The sequence below is a fragment of the Pogoniulus pusillus genome, chromosome 30 (assembly GCF_015220805.1).
Source record: "Pogoniulus pusillus isolate bPogPus1 chromosome 30, bPogPus1.pri, whole genome shotgun sequence".
Taxonomy (NCBI): domain Eukaryota; kingdom Metazoa; phylum Chordata; class Aves; order Piciformes; family Lybiidae; genus Pogoniulus; species Pogoniulus pusillus.
Window position 1 is genome coordinate 11,219,462 of NC_087293.1, and position 15,191 is coordinate 11,234,652.

A 15,191-nucleotide genomic window follows, 5' to 3' on the forward strand; every position below is an offset into this window, starting at 1 on the left:
TGGGGCTCGGCAGCCTGGGGAAGAGAAGGCTTTGAGGAGACCTTGGAGTGGCCTTCCAGGATCGGAAGGGGGCTACAGGAAGGCTGAGGAGGGACTATTGGCAAAGTCTTGGAATAACAGGAGGAGGAATGGGTTTAAAGTGGCAGAGGGGAGGTTGAAAGTAGATGTTAGGAAGAAGTTGTTTGCAGTGAGGGTGGTGAGACTCTGGCACAGGTTGCCCAGGGAGGTTGTGGAGCACAGAATCACCCAATGTGATCAAAGATTGAATGATTCTGTGCTCCACAACCTCCCTGGAGGTGTTCAGGGCCAGGCTGGATGAAGCCTTGAGCCACCTGTTCTAGTGGGAGGTGTCCCTGCTTATGGTGAGGGGTTGGAATTGGCTGATCATTGAGGTCCCTTCCAACCTAAACCATTCTATGACTCTGTAAGCTGGAGGGGACTGTCTGGTCAAGCATTGGGATAGGCTTCCCCAGGTAGCTCCAGCCATGGCATTGCTTGGCCAGCACCGTGTTGATCCCAGCTGGTAAGATGTGAATGAGAAAGAGCAGCCCTTTGGTCCTGGTTGGAGAACAGAGGATGCTATTTCCTCAACATCTGCAACAGTCTCCCTGGGGGCATGAAAGGGCAAGAGGAAATGGCCTCGACTTGTGTCAGGGCAAATTTAGGTCAGACATGAGGAACAGTTTCTTCCCCTGAGTGTGGTCAAAGCTGGGCCCTGGCTGCCTGGGGCAGTGGTGGAGTCCCCATCCCTGGAGGGGTTTCAAAGCCATGGAGATGTGGTGCTGAGGGGCCCCTCAGTGGTGCCCTGGCAGTGCTGGGTTAAGGATGATCTCAAAGGTCTCTTCCAACCCAAATGATTCTGTTATTCTATGAAACAGGAGTACAGGGGAGAGCCAAGGAGTGGATGAAGAAGAGTCACCATGTCCCCAGCCCTGCAGGGTTCCTGAGTGCTGGAGCAGCCACCGGCAGCTGCCTGCCACCCATTCTGCTTTTGGGGGGCTTTTGCTTGGGGGTTGGTTGGTGCACAGAAGGTGTTCAGGTCTGGGGCTGAAGTGGCAGCAGATGTTCAGCTCCAGCAGCGTGAGCCTGTGCACGTGTGCCTGCGTGGCTCTTCCTCTCGTGGGTGAGATTAGGAACCCTCCACGTGTCCCCGAGCCAGCCTGTAGCACCCGCACAAGGCAGGCACCTGCGGGCTCTGGAGCGGGGACTCAGCTCCGCATGCCCCAGGGCCATGCCAGCCAGCATCCCTCTCACTGCACCCACACAGCCCACTCATCCCACACCTTCGTGCTGGTGGGGACAAGGGTGAGAGGATGACGGGAGCCTGGGCATCCTTCCTCACCCCACGGAGGGACGGGGACTGCTGCCCTCTCTGCATCCCGGGATGCTTCCCTGAGTGTGCTTTACTCTTTGACTTGTAGGTGGAGGCTTCTTGCCCTGGGAGTGAGATGAATGGAACTTGGTCAGACAAAGGGTCTCAGTCAGCACTTCAGGACCTGAGAGGCATCCAGGGACTTTTCATTCTTTGTCTGAAAGGGGACGGAGCTGTTTCCATTAGCGAGATGCCTGCGAGCGCCGGTGCCGCCGAGCGAGAAGAGCTGCAGCAGCTGATCGGCTTTCAAATCACCTTCAAACCCTCCATCTCCTTAACATGATCCCTCCAGCAGCCCAGGCTGCGGGCCACGGCCGGGGGGCTTTGCTGGGAGGAGAATAAACTGGGCACAGCAGCGACAGCCAGCGCTGGAGAAACCCCACCGTGGACTCAACATCCATCCCCAGCCCTCTTGGACTTGTTGGGGTTGGACTATAGCTTTGCACAGCTTCACCCTACAGCCCTCGCCGTAGTTCTGGGGCACCCATCTGCTCCTGAAAGGATCAAGCCCTGCTGAGAGCATCCCTGGGGCCAGGAGAGCAGCTCCCGTGCGGCTCCGGCTGCCGGGGAAGGGATGAGGAGGTTATGGCCAAATTATTGGTAAAGCTCCAGCGGTATTTTCGGCGCAGACCCGTCAGGTTCTTCACGCTGCTGGCTCTCTACCTGGCAGCTGGCAGCTTGGTTTTCCTCCACTCGGGCTTCTCTGGGGAACCCACAGTGACAGGGAGCCAGCGTGGTCCCGGAGCTGCTGAGGGACCAGGGCTGCCCTACCTGGGGGTGATGCAGCTGAGCCGCGGATTCAAGGCGCCGGTGACGGTGCCAGGGGGCACACGGAGGCACGGAGCCTGGTTCAAAAGCACCTCCAAGGAACCAGCGGAGAGGAGCAAAGCTGCAGACTACAGCAGCGCCCGCAGCCGAGCCAGCAGGGGCAGGAGCGGCCGTGAGAAAGAGGAGGACAGAGGTAAGGGCTGGGGCCGTGTGTCCAGCTGTGGGTCCTTCCTTTCGGTCTCTCCCAGGGGAAGCCTTGTGTGCCAGGGCAGTGCCTTCCAAGATGCTTTGGGTCCTGCACCCCTACCAGGAGCATATTTCTGAGCATCCCCTGTATTTGGGTGTTTGTAAACCATGAGTGCATGCTACTCCAGCGCTAAAAGTGGGGTTGTTTAGCCTGGAGAAGAGGAGGTTGAGGGGAGACCTCAACTCCCTGAAAGGAGGTTGGAGCCAGGTGGGGGTTGGTCTGTTGTCCCCCGGAACAAGCCACAGGACAAAAGAAAATGGCCTCAAGCTGCACCAGGTGGGGTTTAGGTTAGCCATGAGGAATAATTTCTTCCCTAAAAGGGTTGTCATATCCTGACCCAGGCTGCCCATAGCAGCAGTGGAGTCTCATCAGTAGAGCTTCAAAGCTGAGTAGATGTGATACTGAGGGATGTGGTTTAGTGATGACCTGGCAGCACAGGGCTAATGGTTGGGCTTGATCTTCAGGGTCTTTCCAACCAAAATCATTCTATGGTTCTGTTGGCTCCAATGAACACTAAACCCAGATTTGTGAGGTGTCCAGGCAGCCCAAAGGGCTGTCGAGCCAGGAGCTCCCTGCCTGGCTGCCGGCTGGGCTGCGTGGTGGATTGTTGAGCAGGGCCATTATTAATGAAGAAGGATAAGTGGATGTAGCAGCTCTCATTGATTTTTAAAATGGCATCTATTTATCCCCAAGGCAGCTCCCTGCAGACCAGGCTGCATGCTTGCTCTGGATTTGGGTGGCTGAGAGCTGCCCATCAGGGCTTTTCCATCCCACTGGTTCTTCAGCTCATTGCCTCTCTCGCTGGCACCCAGGAGCACCCAGTGCTGGCAAACCTCACCCAAATGCATCTCATGTCCCCTGGTGACCTGAGCATCTCACACCTTCAGCTGCTGTGAAAGCTGCTAGGGTTTCTTGGCAGTGTTGGGTTTGTGGTTGGACTTGATGATCTTAAAGGTCTTTTCCAACCTAAATGATTCTGTGAGTCTAGAAGCTGCTGGAGAGGTGTCAAGATGATAGAATCATTGAATCGCAAACAGGTTTGGGTTGGAAAGGACATTTTAAGCTCATCCAGTCCAACCCTGCTGCAGTCAGTACAGACATCTGCAACTAGAGCAAGTTGCTCAGAATCCCATCAAGCCTGACCTTGAATGTCTCCAGGGATGGCGCCTCCTCCACCTCCCTGGGCAACCTCTTCCAATGTTCCACCTCCCTTGTAGTAAAGAACTGCTGCACAGTTATGATGCTGCTGAGCTCTTCTCTGCCTGTTGCTGCTGGCTTCTCTCTCCTGAGCCCCAGGACAAGGGAAATCTCTGCTGGGAGATGTATGTCCACAGGGAGCCCTGGTGCCCATGGAAGCTGCTTTGTGTGCCCCAAAAGGTAGGCTTGCTCAGAACTTGCCTTGTGGGGTTTGGCACATGCAGTTCCACCAGCATCAGGAGCTAGGAGCATGAACCCTTGCAGGAGAGAGGTAGGAACCCCCAGCCCCATGGCAAATTGGAGGCTTCACAGGAGCCACCATGCTAAGCCTGGCTTGCCCCCCCCAAACCCGAGCTGCTCCTGGGGTGCTGGGGGCTCCTCCTCGGCTGCCAGCCCCATGAGAGGTTTGTGCCTGTGGTCACTCCAGGCAAGATGCACAATGCAGGCTTGGAAGCAGGACAGAAAAGGGCTGGTGGTGCTCACGCTCCAAGGAGGTGAGCAGGGATTTTCCCATGGTGCCCTGGCACAGAGGGGTCTGGAGCCTTCCCCAGGCGCCTGTGGCTCCGTTAATGTGAACTGACACCCAGCCAGTCCTCACCAGATGCTCCTCGAGCAGGAGCTGTCAGTCACCACCAGGACCCCGAGCACTGCCCTGTCCCTGGCCGTCTGCGATGTGTCCACCACGATTAACCTCTGCTGGCACCACTGCCTCTCCATGCCCGGCCATGGTGGGGGCTGTGAGGGATGGGGGAGGGCTGCTGAGCTCAGGCCTTGCTGGCTTATCTTCTCACAGGTGGTCTGGTAACAGCAGCTTTCCCCTTTTTGAGGTCTCATGAGAAAGCTCAACTTGAGCAGCAGTTCATGGGAGCTGGAGGGCATGTGGGTGTCACCACAAGAGCTGCTTGATAGCTCCACAGCATGATGGAGATTGAGACCCTTAGGGAATTGAATGCCTTTTGCTGGCTGGATCTGTGTCAGCTCACACACAGGTTCCCACCATGCTTCAAAATAGGGCACCTCCCCTATGGGCACAGGCTGAGGGAGCTGGGGTTGCTCAGCCTGCAGATGAGAAGGCTCCAGGGAGACCTTAGAGCAGCCTTCCAGTACGTGGAGGGGGCTACAAGAAAGCTGAAGAGGGACTTTCTACAAGGGCTTGTAGTGACAAGAGGAGGGGGGGGCATGGCTTTGAGGTGGAAGAGAGGAGATTGAGACTGGAGATTAGAAGAAATTCTTTCCAGTGAGAGTGGGGAGACACTGCCACAGGTTGCCTGGGGAGGTTGTGGATGCCCTCTCCCTGGAGGTGTCCAAGGCCAGGCTGAATGGGGCTTTGAGCAACCTGGGCTGGTAGGAGGTGTCCCTGCCCATGGCAGGGTGGTTAGAACTAGATGATCTTTAAGGTCCCTTCAAATCCAAACTATTCCATGATTCTATGAAATTCCTTAGCATGATGTGAAGGCACCAAGCTGGGGCAGGTCATTTTCTCACCACTCAGCACCTTCCAGCCACCTCTTCCTAACCCCACCACTCACTCCTCCTTCTCTCCACCTCCTCATATCCCCCTAATCATTCCAATTGCCTTCCTAATGACTTACAGCTCTCACCTGTCAGGAGCAGTGGATTGAGGACACACATCACTCACCTGCTCCCTACCAACCTCTGGAGTCATCCCACACCACTTAGATCTGTCCCAGCCATGCTGAGCTGAGCTGAGCTGCCAAAACCTGCTCAGTGCTGTGGCAATGCTGCGAGCAATTGGGAGCAATCTGTTACAGCTCGTGGTGGTGAAAGCTCTATCAGGCCTGGTTCTCTCTGCCTGGCTCTCCAGGCTGACTTGGACAAGCAGGTTTGTAGTGCTGGTGAGGGTCTGGGCCAGGCAGATAGAAGGTTGGAATGGCCACCACATAGGCTCCAGGGTCTGTGGGACAGAGTTGGCATCTTGCAGAAGACACTCTGAGAGCAGAGCAGGCCTTTTAGGATCTTATTGAGGGTTGCTTTGCTCAGGTTTGATGTTGGGGTAGAAGGAGGTGGGGGTTCAGATGACATTTGAGGCTGCTTTGCTCAGTTAGGAGGTTGGTGTAGAAGGAGGTGAGGGTTTAGCCCACACTTGGGGCTGCTTTGCTCAGTTAGGAGGTTGGTGTAGAAGGAGGTGAGGGTTTAGTCCACACTTGGGGCTGCTTTGCTCAGTTAGGAGGTTGGTGTAGAAGGAGGTGGGGGTTTAGCCCACACTTGGGGCTGCTTTGCTCAGTTAGGAGGTTGGTGTAGAAGGAGGTGAGGGTTTAGCCCACACTTGGGGCTGCTTTGCTCAATTAGGAGGTTGGTGTAGAAGGAGGTGGGGGTTTAGCCCACACTTGGGGCTGCTTTGCTCAGTTAGGAGGTTGGTGTAGAAGGAGGTGGGGGTTTAGCCCACACTTGGGGCTGCTTTGCTCAGTTAGGAGGTTGGTGTAGAAGGAGGTGGGGGTTTAGCCCACACCTGGGACTGCTTTGCTCAGTTAGGAGGTTGGTGTAGAAGGAGGTGAGGGTTTAGCCCACACTTGGGGCTGCTTTGCTCAGTTAGGAGGTTGGTGTAGAAGGAGGTGAGGGTTTAGCCCACACCTGGGACTGCTTTGCTCAGTTAGGAGGTTGGTGTAGAAGGAGGTGAGGGTTTAGCCCACACTTGGGGCTGCTTTGCTCAGTTAGGAGGTTGGTGTAGAAGGAGGTGAGGGTTTAGCCCACACTTGGGGCTGCTTTGCTCAGTTAGGAGGTTGGTGTAGAAGGAGGTGAGGGTTTAGCCCACACTTGGGGCTGCTTTGCTCAGTTAGGAGGTTGGTGGGAAGAAGATTGACTTTTTTTTTAACCACATTTGGAGCTCTCTGCTTAGTTTTGAGGTCGATGGGAAAGAAGACGATGGAAGCACGCAGAGCCACGCCACCTTTTCTACCCGTGGTGGCTGTCCCTGTGCTTTCCCCACCTGCTCTGCAGCATTCCCAGGGCCGCGCTGTACCCAGAGCAGCGCTCCGAAAGCGAACGCCCGCAGCGCCTTGCTGCGCATCCCTATTGCGGGGGCAAGAAGACCCTAACAGGGGAGAGGGAGCGGATGGGTCCAGCCCAGCTGGTTCTAACCCACGTTCTCTTCTCCCCCCACCTCTCAGCCAGGTACCTCGGCTGCTACGTGGACAACACCCGGCAGCGGACGCTGCGCGGCGTCTCCTTCTTCGACTACAAGAAGATGACAGTCTTCCGTTGCCAGGACAACTGTGCCGAGCGGTAGGCAGGCGACAGGCACGGCGGCCCCATCCATCCATCCCCGCACACCCACGGCCTTTCTCTGCTGACACATTTCCCTGCTCCCCTCCCCTTCCTCCCACCTCCTTTCCCCCCCTCCCCCCCCCCTCTAGACTGATCTCTTTTGGACTTTTTAAAATGCCTTTCAATTCACTGATGCTTTGCTGACACCTCGGTGAGAAGGTGCTCTGGGGGGGAGGGGAATGATGGTGAAGGGAAGACTTTGCAGAATCACAGGATGGCAGGGTGAGGAAGGGACCTTCAAAGCTCAGCCAGTCCAACCCCCCTGCCAGAGCAGGAGCATCTGAACCACATCACACAGGAACACATCCAGCAGGTTTTGAAAGGCTTCAAAGAAGGAGACTCCACAACCTCTCTGGGCAGCCTGTTCCAGTGCTCTGGGATCCTTCCAGTGAAGAAGTTCTCCCTTGTGTTGAGGTGGAACCTCCTGTGCTGCAGCTTACACTCATTGCTCCTTGTCCTGAACTCCACCACTGTCCCCAGCAGATTATTCCTATGTTTGAGAATTCACTGCTGGGGGATCCTTGAGTGTTTCCATCTGCCCAGGCCTGACCCCACCAAAATTCTGTCCCACACCAAAACACCTTCCACAGACCTTCCCATCTCTCAGAGCATGTCCAGGAGCAGCTTTGGAGAACCATAGACCCTTTGCTGTCAAAGTCTGCTCTTTTCCCCTAAGGATGAAGGATATCCCCTAATTGTGGTTGGTGCTGGTGGGGTGGGCAGCACTGAGGGCAGTTTGTGGTTCCAAACACCCTGGGACCTGAAACACAGCATCTCCTGGCACCTGGGGACACTGCTGCAAAGGGTGGGATGAGATAGGAGAGGATGGAATGGGGTAGGACAAGATGGAATTGAGTAGACTAGAAAGGTATAAGACAGAATAGGACAGGATGGAATGGAATGAAATGAAATGGAGTGAGATGGATAGGGTGGAATGAGATAAGATGGGATGGGATGAAATGGAAAGGGATGGATAGGGTGGAAGGGGTAAGATAGGATGGAATGGGATGGAGTAGAATGAAAGGATAGGATGGAATGGGACAGGATAGAATGGAATAGAAAGGAATGAGATGGAGTAGAATGAAAAGATAGGATGGAGTGGAACAGAATAGAATGGAATAGAAAGGAATGGGATGGAGTAGAATGAAAAGACAGAATGGAACAGAATGGAATAGAAAGGAATGGGATGGAGTAGAATGAAAGCATAGGGTGGAATGGAACAGAATAGAATGGAATGGGATGGAGTAGAATGAAAGCATGGGGTAGAATGGAATGGGATGGAGTAGAAAGGAATGAAATAGGATAGGAGGGGCAGAAAGGGAAGGAATGGAATAAGATGATGTAATGGCACAGGATAGAGTAGAATAGGATAGGGTGGAATGGGATAGAAAGGAATAGAAAACAATGGGATAGGATAGGGCAGGATAGGATGGAATGGAATCCAACAATGCATCTTTGGGCCACTGCTTCCAGTGCTTAATGTGATCTGGCTGCAGGGGGAATGCTCCTGCCAAACTCCATGGAGCTGGGTGGAAGCCCAAGGATGCTCTGATCCCTCCCTCCTCATCTGCCTCTCCCCAGGGGCTACCTCTACGCAGGGCTGGAATTCGGGGCCGAGTGCTACTGTGGGCACAAGGTGCAGGCAGCCAACGCCAGTGAGACTGAGTGCAACATGGTCTGCAAGGGCGAGAGGACCAACATCTGTGGGGGGGTCAACCGCCTCTCCATCTACCGCCTGGAGCTGGCCCAGGAGTCGGCCAGGAGGTGTAAGTTGGTGCCATGCTTGGGGCTCCCAGCTCGGCCCCCCAAACACAGAATGAGTTATAAACTGGTTTGGGTGGGAAGGGACTTTTTGAGGTCATTCAGTTCAACCTTGCAGCTCTCAGCAGGGACATCTGCAGCTAGAGCAGGTTGCTCCCAGCCCCAAACAACCTGATCTGAAATGGTTACAGGGATCCCCATCTCTGGGCCACCTGAGGCAGCACTCTACTGATGGCTGCTGCTTTGCTTTCCTTGTCCCCAGGCAATGTGAAGCAGGGAGGTGGGGTTCAGAGCTCCCACCACCAGGTACCTGGTTGAGGGACCACTCTGGAGAGGGGCTGAGGGTGCCTGGGTGGGTGAAGACCTTTCAGGGTGGGTGATGGGGTTCAGAGCTCCCACCACCAGGTACCTGGTTGAGGGACCACTCTGGAGAGGGGCTGAGGGTGCCTGGGTGGGTGAAGACCTTTCAGGGTGAGAGGGTAACAAGAGCTGGGGAAAAGTAGCTGCTGTGCCAGCGGGTGGCTGCAGAGGAACAGTGTGAGATGGATCTGCTGGGGCATGCAGGGGTTCTTACTCTTGAGCCTGGGGTGTTAGGGGATGGCAGTGACACTGTTTGAAGGGCACAGTCCCTGCTCCTCAGGGCTGGAGCAGCATGGCTCTCAGTGCTGTGGTCTCTCTCCCTTGCAGATGGCAGTGCAATATTCCGGGGGTGCTTCCACCGGCCAGACAACATCTCCATCGCCCTGCCTGTCAGCCAGCTCATGCTGAACATGTCAGTGGACAAGTGTGTGGACTTCTGCACTGAGAAGGTACCAGGGCAAGACAAAGGGGAGCAGGTCAAAAGCTGAATCACAGAATCCCAGTATGACAGGAGTTGGAAGGGACCCCTGGAGATCATCCACTCTAACGCTCTTGCTAAATCAGGGCCATCCACAGCAGCTTGCTCAGCATCACAATGTCCAGGTGGGTTTGGAAGCTCTTCAGAGAAGGAGACTCCACAACCCCTCTGGGCAGCCTGCTCCAGACCTTCAGCACCCTCATATCAAAGAACTTTCTTCTCCTATTGGGGTGTGTTCAGTTTGTGCCCACTGGCCATTGTCCTGCCACTGGGCACCACTGACAAGTGTCTGTCCCCATCCTCTTGCCCTCCTACAGGTCCTTTAGCTCTTGCTGAGCATTGCTCAGATCCTCTCTGGGGCTGCTCTTCTCCAGGCTCAGCAGCCCCAGGGCTCTCAGCCTTTCCTCCTCACAGAGATGCTCCAGGCTCCTCAGCATCTTTGTGGCCTTCACTGGTCTGTCTCCAGTGGTTTTCTGTCTCTCTTGAACTGGGGATCCCAGAGCTGGATCCAGTACTTCAGGCAGCCTTAATGAGGTGGAGTAGAGGGGCAGGAGAAACTCCCTTGACCTTCTTCAGACACTCCAGGAGACCATTTGCCTTAGTTCACTCACGGTGAACTTGCCCACCAGCACTCCCAGGTCCTTCTCTGCTGAGCTGCTTTCCAGAAGGTCATCTCCCAACCTTCACTGGTGCAGGGAGTTAATCATCTAAATCATCACCAGGCAAGGTCACACTGGGTAGATGTTTAATCTGATTTAGTGTCATAATTATCTGTCTCCTAATGACAAAGGATCACACTGATGTGTTTCTGGACTGGACCACATGTCCCCAAAGGACAGAACCCACTTCCTGCCCTGCTCACTCCTCATGGTCTTGACCCACCTCATCAAGCAGCAGCCAGCCCAAAGAGGGGTTTGGGCAGGAGCATTGCAGGGTCCAGCTGTGGACCAGGGATGCTGCAGAGCAATTTGCAGTTACTAATCAAAATTAGGCAAATTATCAGGCAGGAGAAGAGAAAGACCTGGAGGTAGGGGCAGTCCTGTTCTCCCTTCATGATGCCTCTAGCAGAGGATGGTGAGGAACTATCACACCAGTAAAATATAAGCAACTGCTCTATCCCAGGCTCTACTTTCCCATCACTGCTGGGAGAGGTTGAAGATGGGAGGTGTAAATAACCTGAGCCCCTCGATTAAACCCAGCTCCTGGTTGTAAATCTCCTGTCAGCCACCAAATGAGCCTCATAACTCCAGGTTTGGAAACTCCAGCAAGGCTGTCATGGGCTGTCTGATAGCTCTGAGTAACTTAGGTGTGGGTGGCAAAGCTCTACCAGGGGCTCTGGTGCATCAGCTGTGCCATGGGATGGTGAGGGCTCGGATGGCATTGGGCATCTGCAACAAACTGCTTGTGCAAGCAGCTTGAGGGGAGCTGAGTCCAAGCTGAAGAGTGCTGGAACCAGCTAGAAGGATGCTGAATCCAGATGGAATCATGGAATTGCTTTGGTTGGAAAAGACTTCTAAGATCATTGAGTCCAATCATCAAGAATCATAGAAAGGTTGGGTTGGAAGAGACTTTAAAGATCATCTAGTCCCAACCCCCTGCCAAGAGCAAGGACACCTCCCCTTAGATTAGAGCCCCATCCAAGCTGGCCTTGAGCACTTCCAGGCTCACTGATCAACCCTCAGTAGTTCACTCTGGGGGAGGTTGTTCTACTGTCATAGAGGGGCAAAAAAGGCACTCTAATTGTTGTGCCTTTTCTCTGTGCTGTGAAGGTTGCTCCAACCCACCCAAAGTCTGCTGCCAACTGTCCCTTGTGCCACAGTGGGGGCATAGAATCATGGAGTTGTTTTGGTTGGAAGAAACAGACTCACAGAGCCATGCAGGTTGGCAAAGCCCCTCAGGATCACCAAGTCCAATCTAGAACCCTACTCAACAAGATTCTCCTTAAACCATAGCCCCAAGCACCACATCCAAACCTCCCTGAAACACATCCAGGGTGGGTGGCTCCACCACCTCCCTGGGCAGCTCCTTCCACTCCCTGACCACTCTCTCTGTAAAAAGCTTTTTCCTAATGGCCAATCTAAACCTCCCCAGCCTCAGACCTTTAAGACTGGCTCCAACCTTCAACCTAAGACCACCATGACTGTCAAACAGTGCCCCATGGGTGGTGAGCATGGATGTGGGGGGGCAGAGGAAGGGTTCCCCAGGGGGAAATTGGGATGGTGCCACCAGCTGCCCACTCTCTCATCATCCCCACAGGAGTACCCCTTGTCAGCCCTGGCTGGGACCTCCTGCCACTGTGGATTCCCCACCACACTCTTCACCCTGCACGAGCGTGAGGACGAGCAGCTCTGTGCCCAGAAATGCGCCGGGGAGGAGTTCGAGAGCTGTGGCACCGCCGAGTACCTCCTGGTCTACCAGACCCAAGTGCAAGGTGAGCTGGCACCAGGCTCACCCAACCTGCTGCTGGGCAGGAGCCATAGAACAGCCCTCTAAGATCACCAAGGCCAACCAGCAGCTTCAGCCCCCCACAGCCATTAAACCAAAGTGCCATGGCCATACATTTCTTGAACACCTCCAGGGACCACCCCAGGGTCATGCCAGTGCTCATTTCCCAACCCCTTCCCGGGCACTGGGAACATCTTACAGCATCTTCCATTAAAAATTCCCATTTGTTTGAATTTCCTGGGAAAACCAAGCCCCTCCTGAGCAAACAGCTTTAATTGCTGCCTGGCTCAGCTGCAGGAGACAGCAGTTGGCCATCTGCCTCCGGCAGCATCCCTCCTTGTCCCTCCTTGTCACCAGCAGCACTGGCAAACCAGAGCCTGCAGCCAGCTGGTGAACCTGCTGGGGCTTTGCCAGATGGAAGGGACCAGCTCCCAGGAGAAAAATGGGGGAGGAGAAAAAGCTGTGACCAGGCAGAAAGTCCTTGGAAGGCAGTGCAAAGAGGGGTTCTGCTCACCAGCACCCTGAAGGTCTCCGTGGTGTGACTGCTGGGAACAGGGAATCATGGAATGGTTTTGCTTGGAAGAGACCTTGAAGATCATAGAATCACAGAACAGTCTGGGCTGGAAGGGTCTTTAAAGGCCATTCTAGTTCCAGCCCCCCCTGCCACAGGCAGGAGCACTTTCCACTAAATCAGGATGCTCAAGGTCCTGCCCAGCCTTCATTAAACACTTTCAGGGAGGGGAATTGTGGAATTGGTCCAGCTGGAAAAGACCTCTAAGATGGAGTCCATCAGGTCCAACCATTAACCTACCACTGCCAGGTCACCACCAAACCATGTCCCTCGGCACCACATCCCCATGGCTTTCAAAGCACAAGCCAAGAGGGAAACCTGCTACTGGGAGAGGAAGGAGCTGAATGGAGCAAAGGAGAAGCCAAATTCAGATGGCTTTGCTTCAGAGCAGCTCAGTCTCAGCTCCATCCCTTTTGGGATGATGGAGCCATGATGGCACCACTCATGGATTCACTGATATGATAAGCAGGAGGTTGCTTGGCAGATGCACCTCTGCAACTCATTGTCTCCTAATAGCAAAGCAGAGCATCTCCTGCTCTCCTCTTAAGACTCTTTGGGGTCTTTAAGACTCTTTGGGGTCTTTAAGACTCTTTGGGCTGCCCGTGGGTGGTTTAGCAGCATGCTTTGCCCTGCAGCAGCCACTTCCTCACCCCCTGTCCCAGCACCTTCCCAGAAGCTGTAGGGAAGGGCAGTGTCCACATGTCCACGCTGCAGCCCTGATGTGTCTTGGGTTCCTCTCACCACAGACAACCGCTGCATGGACAGGAGGTTCCTCCCAACCCGTGCCAAGCAGCTGGTGGCCCTGGCCAGCTTCCCTGGTGCTGGCAACACCTGGGCACGACACCTCATCGAGTTGGCCACAGGCTTCTACACTGGCAGCTACTACTTTGATGGCTCTCTCTACAACAAAGGTGAGAGAAGGGTTTATTGCTGGAGCCACCTGAGCTGGGAGGAAGTCTTGGTACTATCCCTTGGGCATTCAGAGCTGAGTACAACTGATGCTGCTCCATGGGCTGGTTTGGGCTGGAAGGTTTTGCTCATCCACCTTAGTGTGGGCTCTGTGTTTATTCTGGGTTGAGGTATCCAGGCAACTGGGAGATGAAGCTGACTGCAGACAGCAAATGACACATCTCTAATTGATGTCATACAGCTCCTTGCAACTTGGCTCCCAGCTCAGCTCAGATCCACTAGCATTGCCTGCCTGGGTGGTTTGGGCTGTGTTTGGGCTGGGAGGGATGCTGGGCTCAGCCCTGATATCCCATGTAGGGCACACGAGGGATGGTGGTGCATGATAGGAACTCTCTCCTGGGCTCATCAGAAGCTTCATGAGCATGAATCTCATAACCCCATCAGGGCAGAATTTGGAAGGGACCTCTGGACATCATCCAGTCCAATGTCCCTGCTCCAGCAGAGGCACACACAGCAGCTTGCCCAGGATTGTAATGTCCAGGTGGGTTTGGAAGCTCTGCAGAGAAGGAGACTCCACAGCCTCTCTGGGCAGCCTGCTCCAGGGCTCCAGCAGCCTCACACTAGAAAAGTTTTTCCTCCTGTTCAGATGGAACCTCCTGGGTTCCAGTTTGTGCCCATTGGCCCTTGTCCTGTTGCTGGGCACCACAGACAGGAGTCTGTTCCCATCCTCTTGCCCCCCACAGGTCCTTTAGCTCTTGCTGAGCATTGCTCAGATCCCCTCTGGGGCTGCTCTTCTGCAGGCTCCACAGCCCCAGGGCTCTCAGCCTTTCCTCCTCACAGAGCTGCTCCAAGCCCCTCAGCATCTTTGTAGCCTCTGCTGTACTCTCTCCATAGTTCCCTGTCTCTCTTGAGCTAGGGAGCTAGAAGTGGGCTAAAAGTAGGGTAGAAGAGGAGGAGAAGAACCTCCCTTGACCTGCTGGCCACACTCCTTCATGCATCCTAGGAGAGCATCAGCTTTCTTGGCCAGAAGGGCACATTGGTGGCTCATGGGCTATTTGTTGTCCAGCAGGATTCCCAGGTCCTTCTCTGCAGAGCTGCTTTCCAGCAGGTCACCCCTCACCTGTGCAGCTGCAGGGGGTTCTTCCTTTCCAGGTGCAGGATCCTACACCTGCCTTTCCTGAACTTCATGAGGTTCCCCTCACCCAACTGTCTGGGTCTTGCTGGATGGCAGCACAGCCTGAGGGGGTGTCAGCCACTCCTCCTGGTTTGGTACCATCAGCAAAACAACTGAGAGGTCACTCTGAACTTCTTGTGCTTCTTAATTTAGTGAGAAGGTTTAACTTCTGTGGCCAGGGAGATCAGAGCTGCAAAAACGTGTTCCTGACCACCCAAGACAAGCAGAAGTTACCTTAGTGCAGTTTTCTTGCCAGTCTGTTCTGCCCTGGAGAAAAGCCAAGCTAGGCAACATCAGGTTGTTGCAGACCCATGGCACTGAGATGTGAGCATGGGCAGGGAGGAGACAGCTCTGCTCAGAGCCCTGTGCCTGCTTCCCACCCTCCTATGGCACTGAGATGTGAGCATGGGCAGGGAGGAGACAGCTCTGCTCAGAGCCCTGTGCCTGCTTCCCACCCTCCCATGGCACTGAGATGTGAGCATGGGCAGGGAGGAGACAGCTCTGCTCAGACCCCTGTGCTTGCTTCCCACCCTCTCAGGATTTAATTTTAGGTGACTCATAACTTGGCAAAAACAAACTATTTCCATCTGAGCAGTGATGCAAGTCATAGAATCACAGAATGGT

General features: G+C 54.6%; 1 protein-coding gene across 2 annotated transcripts in view; it reads left to right on the forward strand.

Moving 5' to 3' along the window:
• The window catches only part of WSCD2 (WSC domain containing 2), a 39,125-nt gene that overhangs the window by 16,113 nt on the left and 7,821 nt on the right, over positions 1–15,191 (forward strand). For both annotated transcript variants that reach the window (XM_064168114.1, XM_064168113.1), the window contains exons 2-7: positions 1,422–2,333; positions 6,713–6,827; positions 8,451–8,635; positions 9,318–9,439; positions 11,725–11,899; positions 13,231–13,395. In XM_064168114.1, the coding sequence (XP_064024184.1) occupies positions 1,958–2,333; positions 6,713–6,827; positions 8,451–8,635; positions 9,318–9,439; positions 11,725–11,899; positions 13,231–13,395 (1,138 nt within the window). In that variant the 5' untranslated portion in view covers positions 1,422–1,957. The remainder of the gene's footprint in view (positions 1–1,421; positions 2,334–6,712; positions 6,828–8,450; positions 8,636–9,317; positions 9,440–11,724; positions 11,900–13,230; positions 13,396–15,191) is intronic.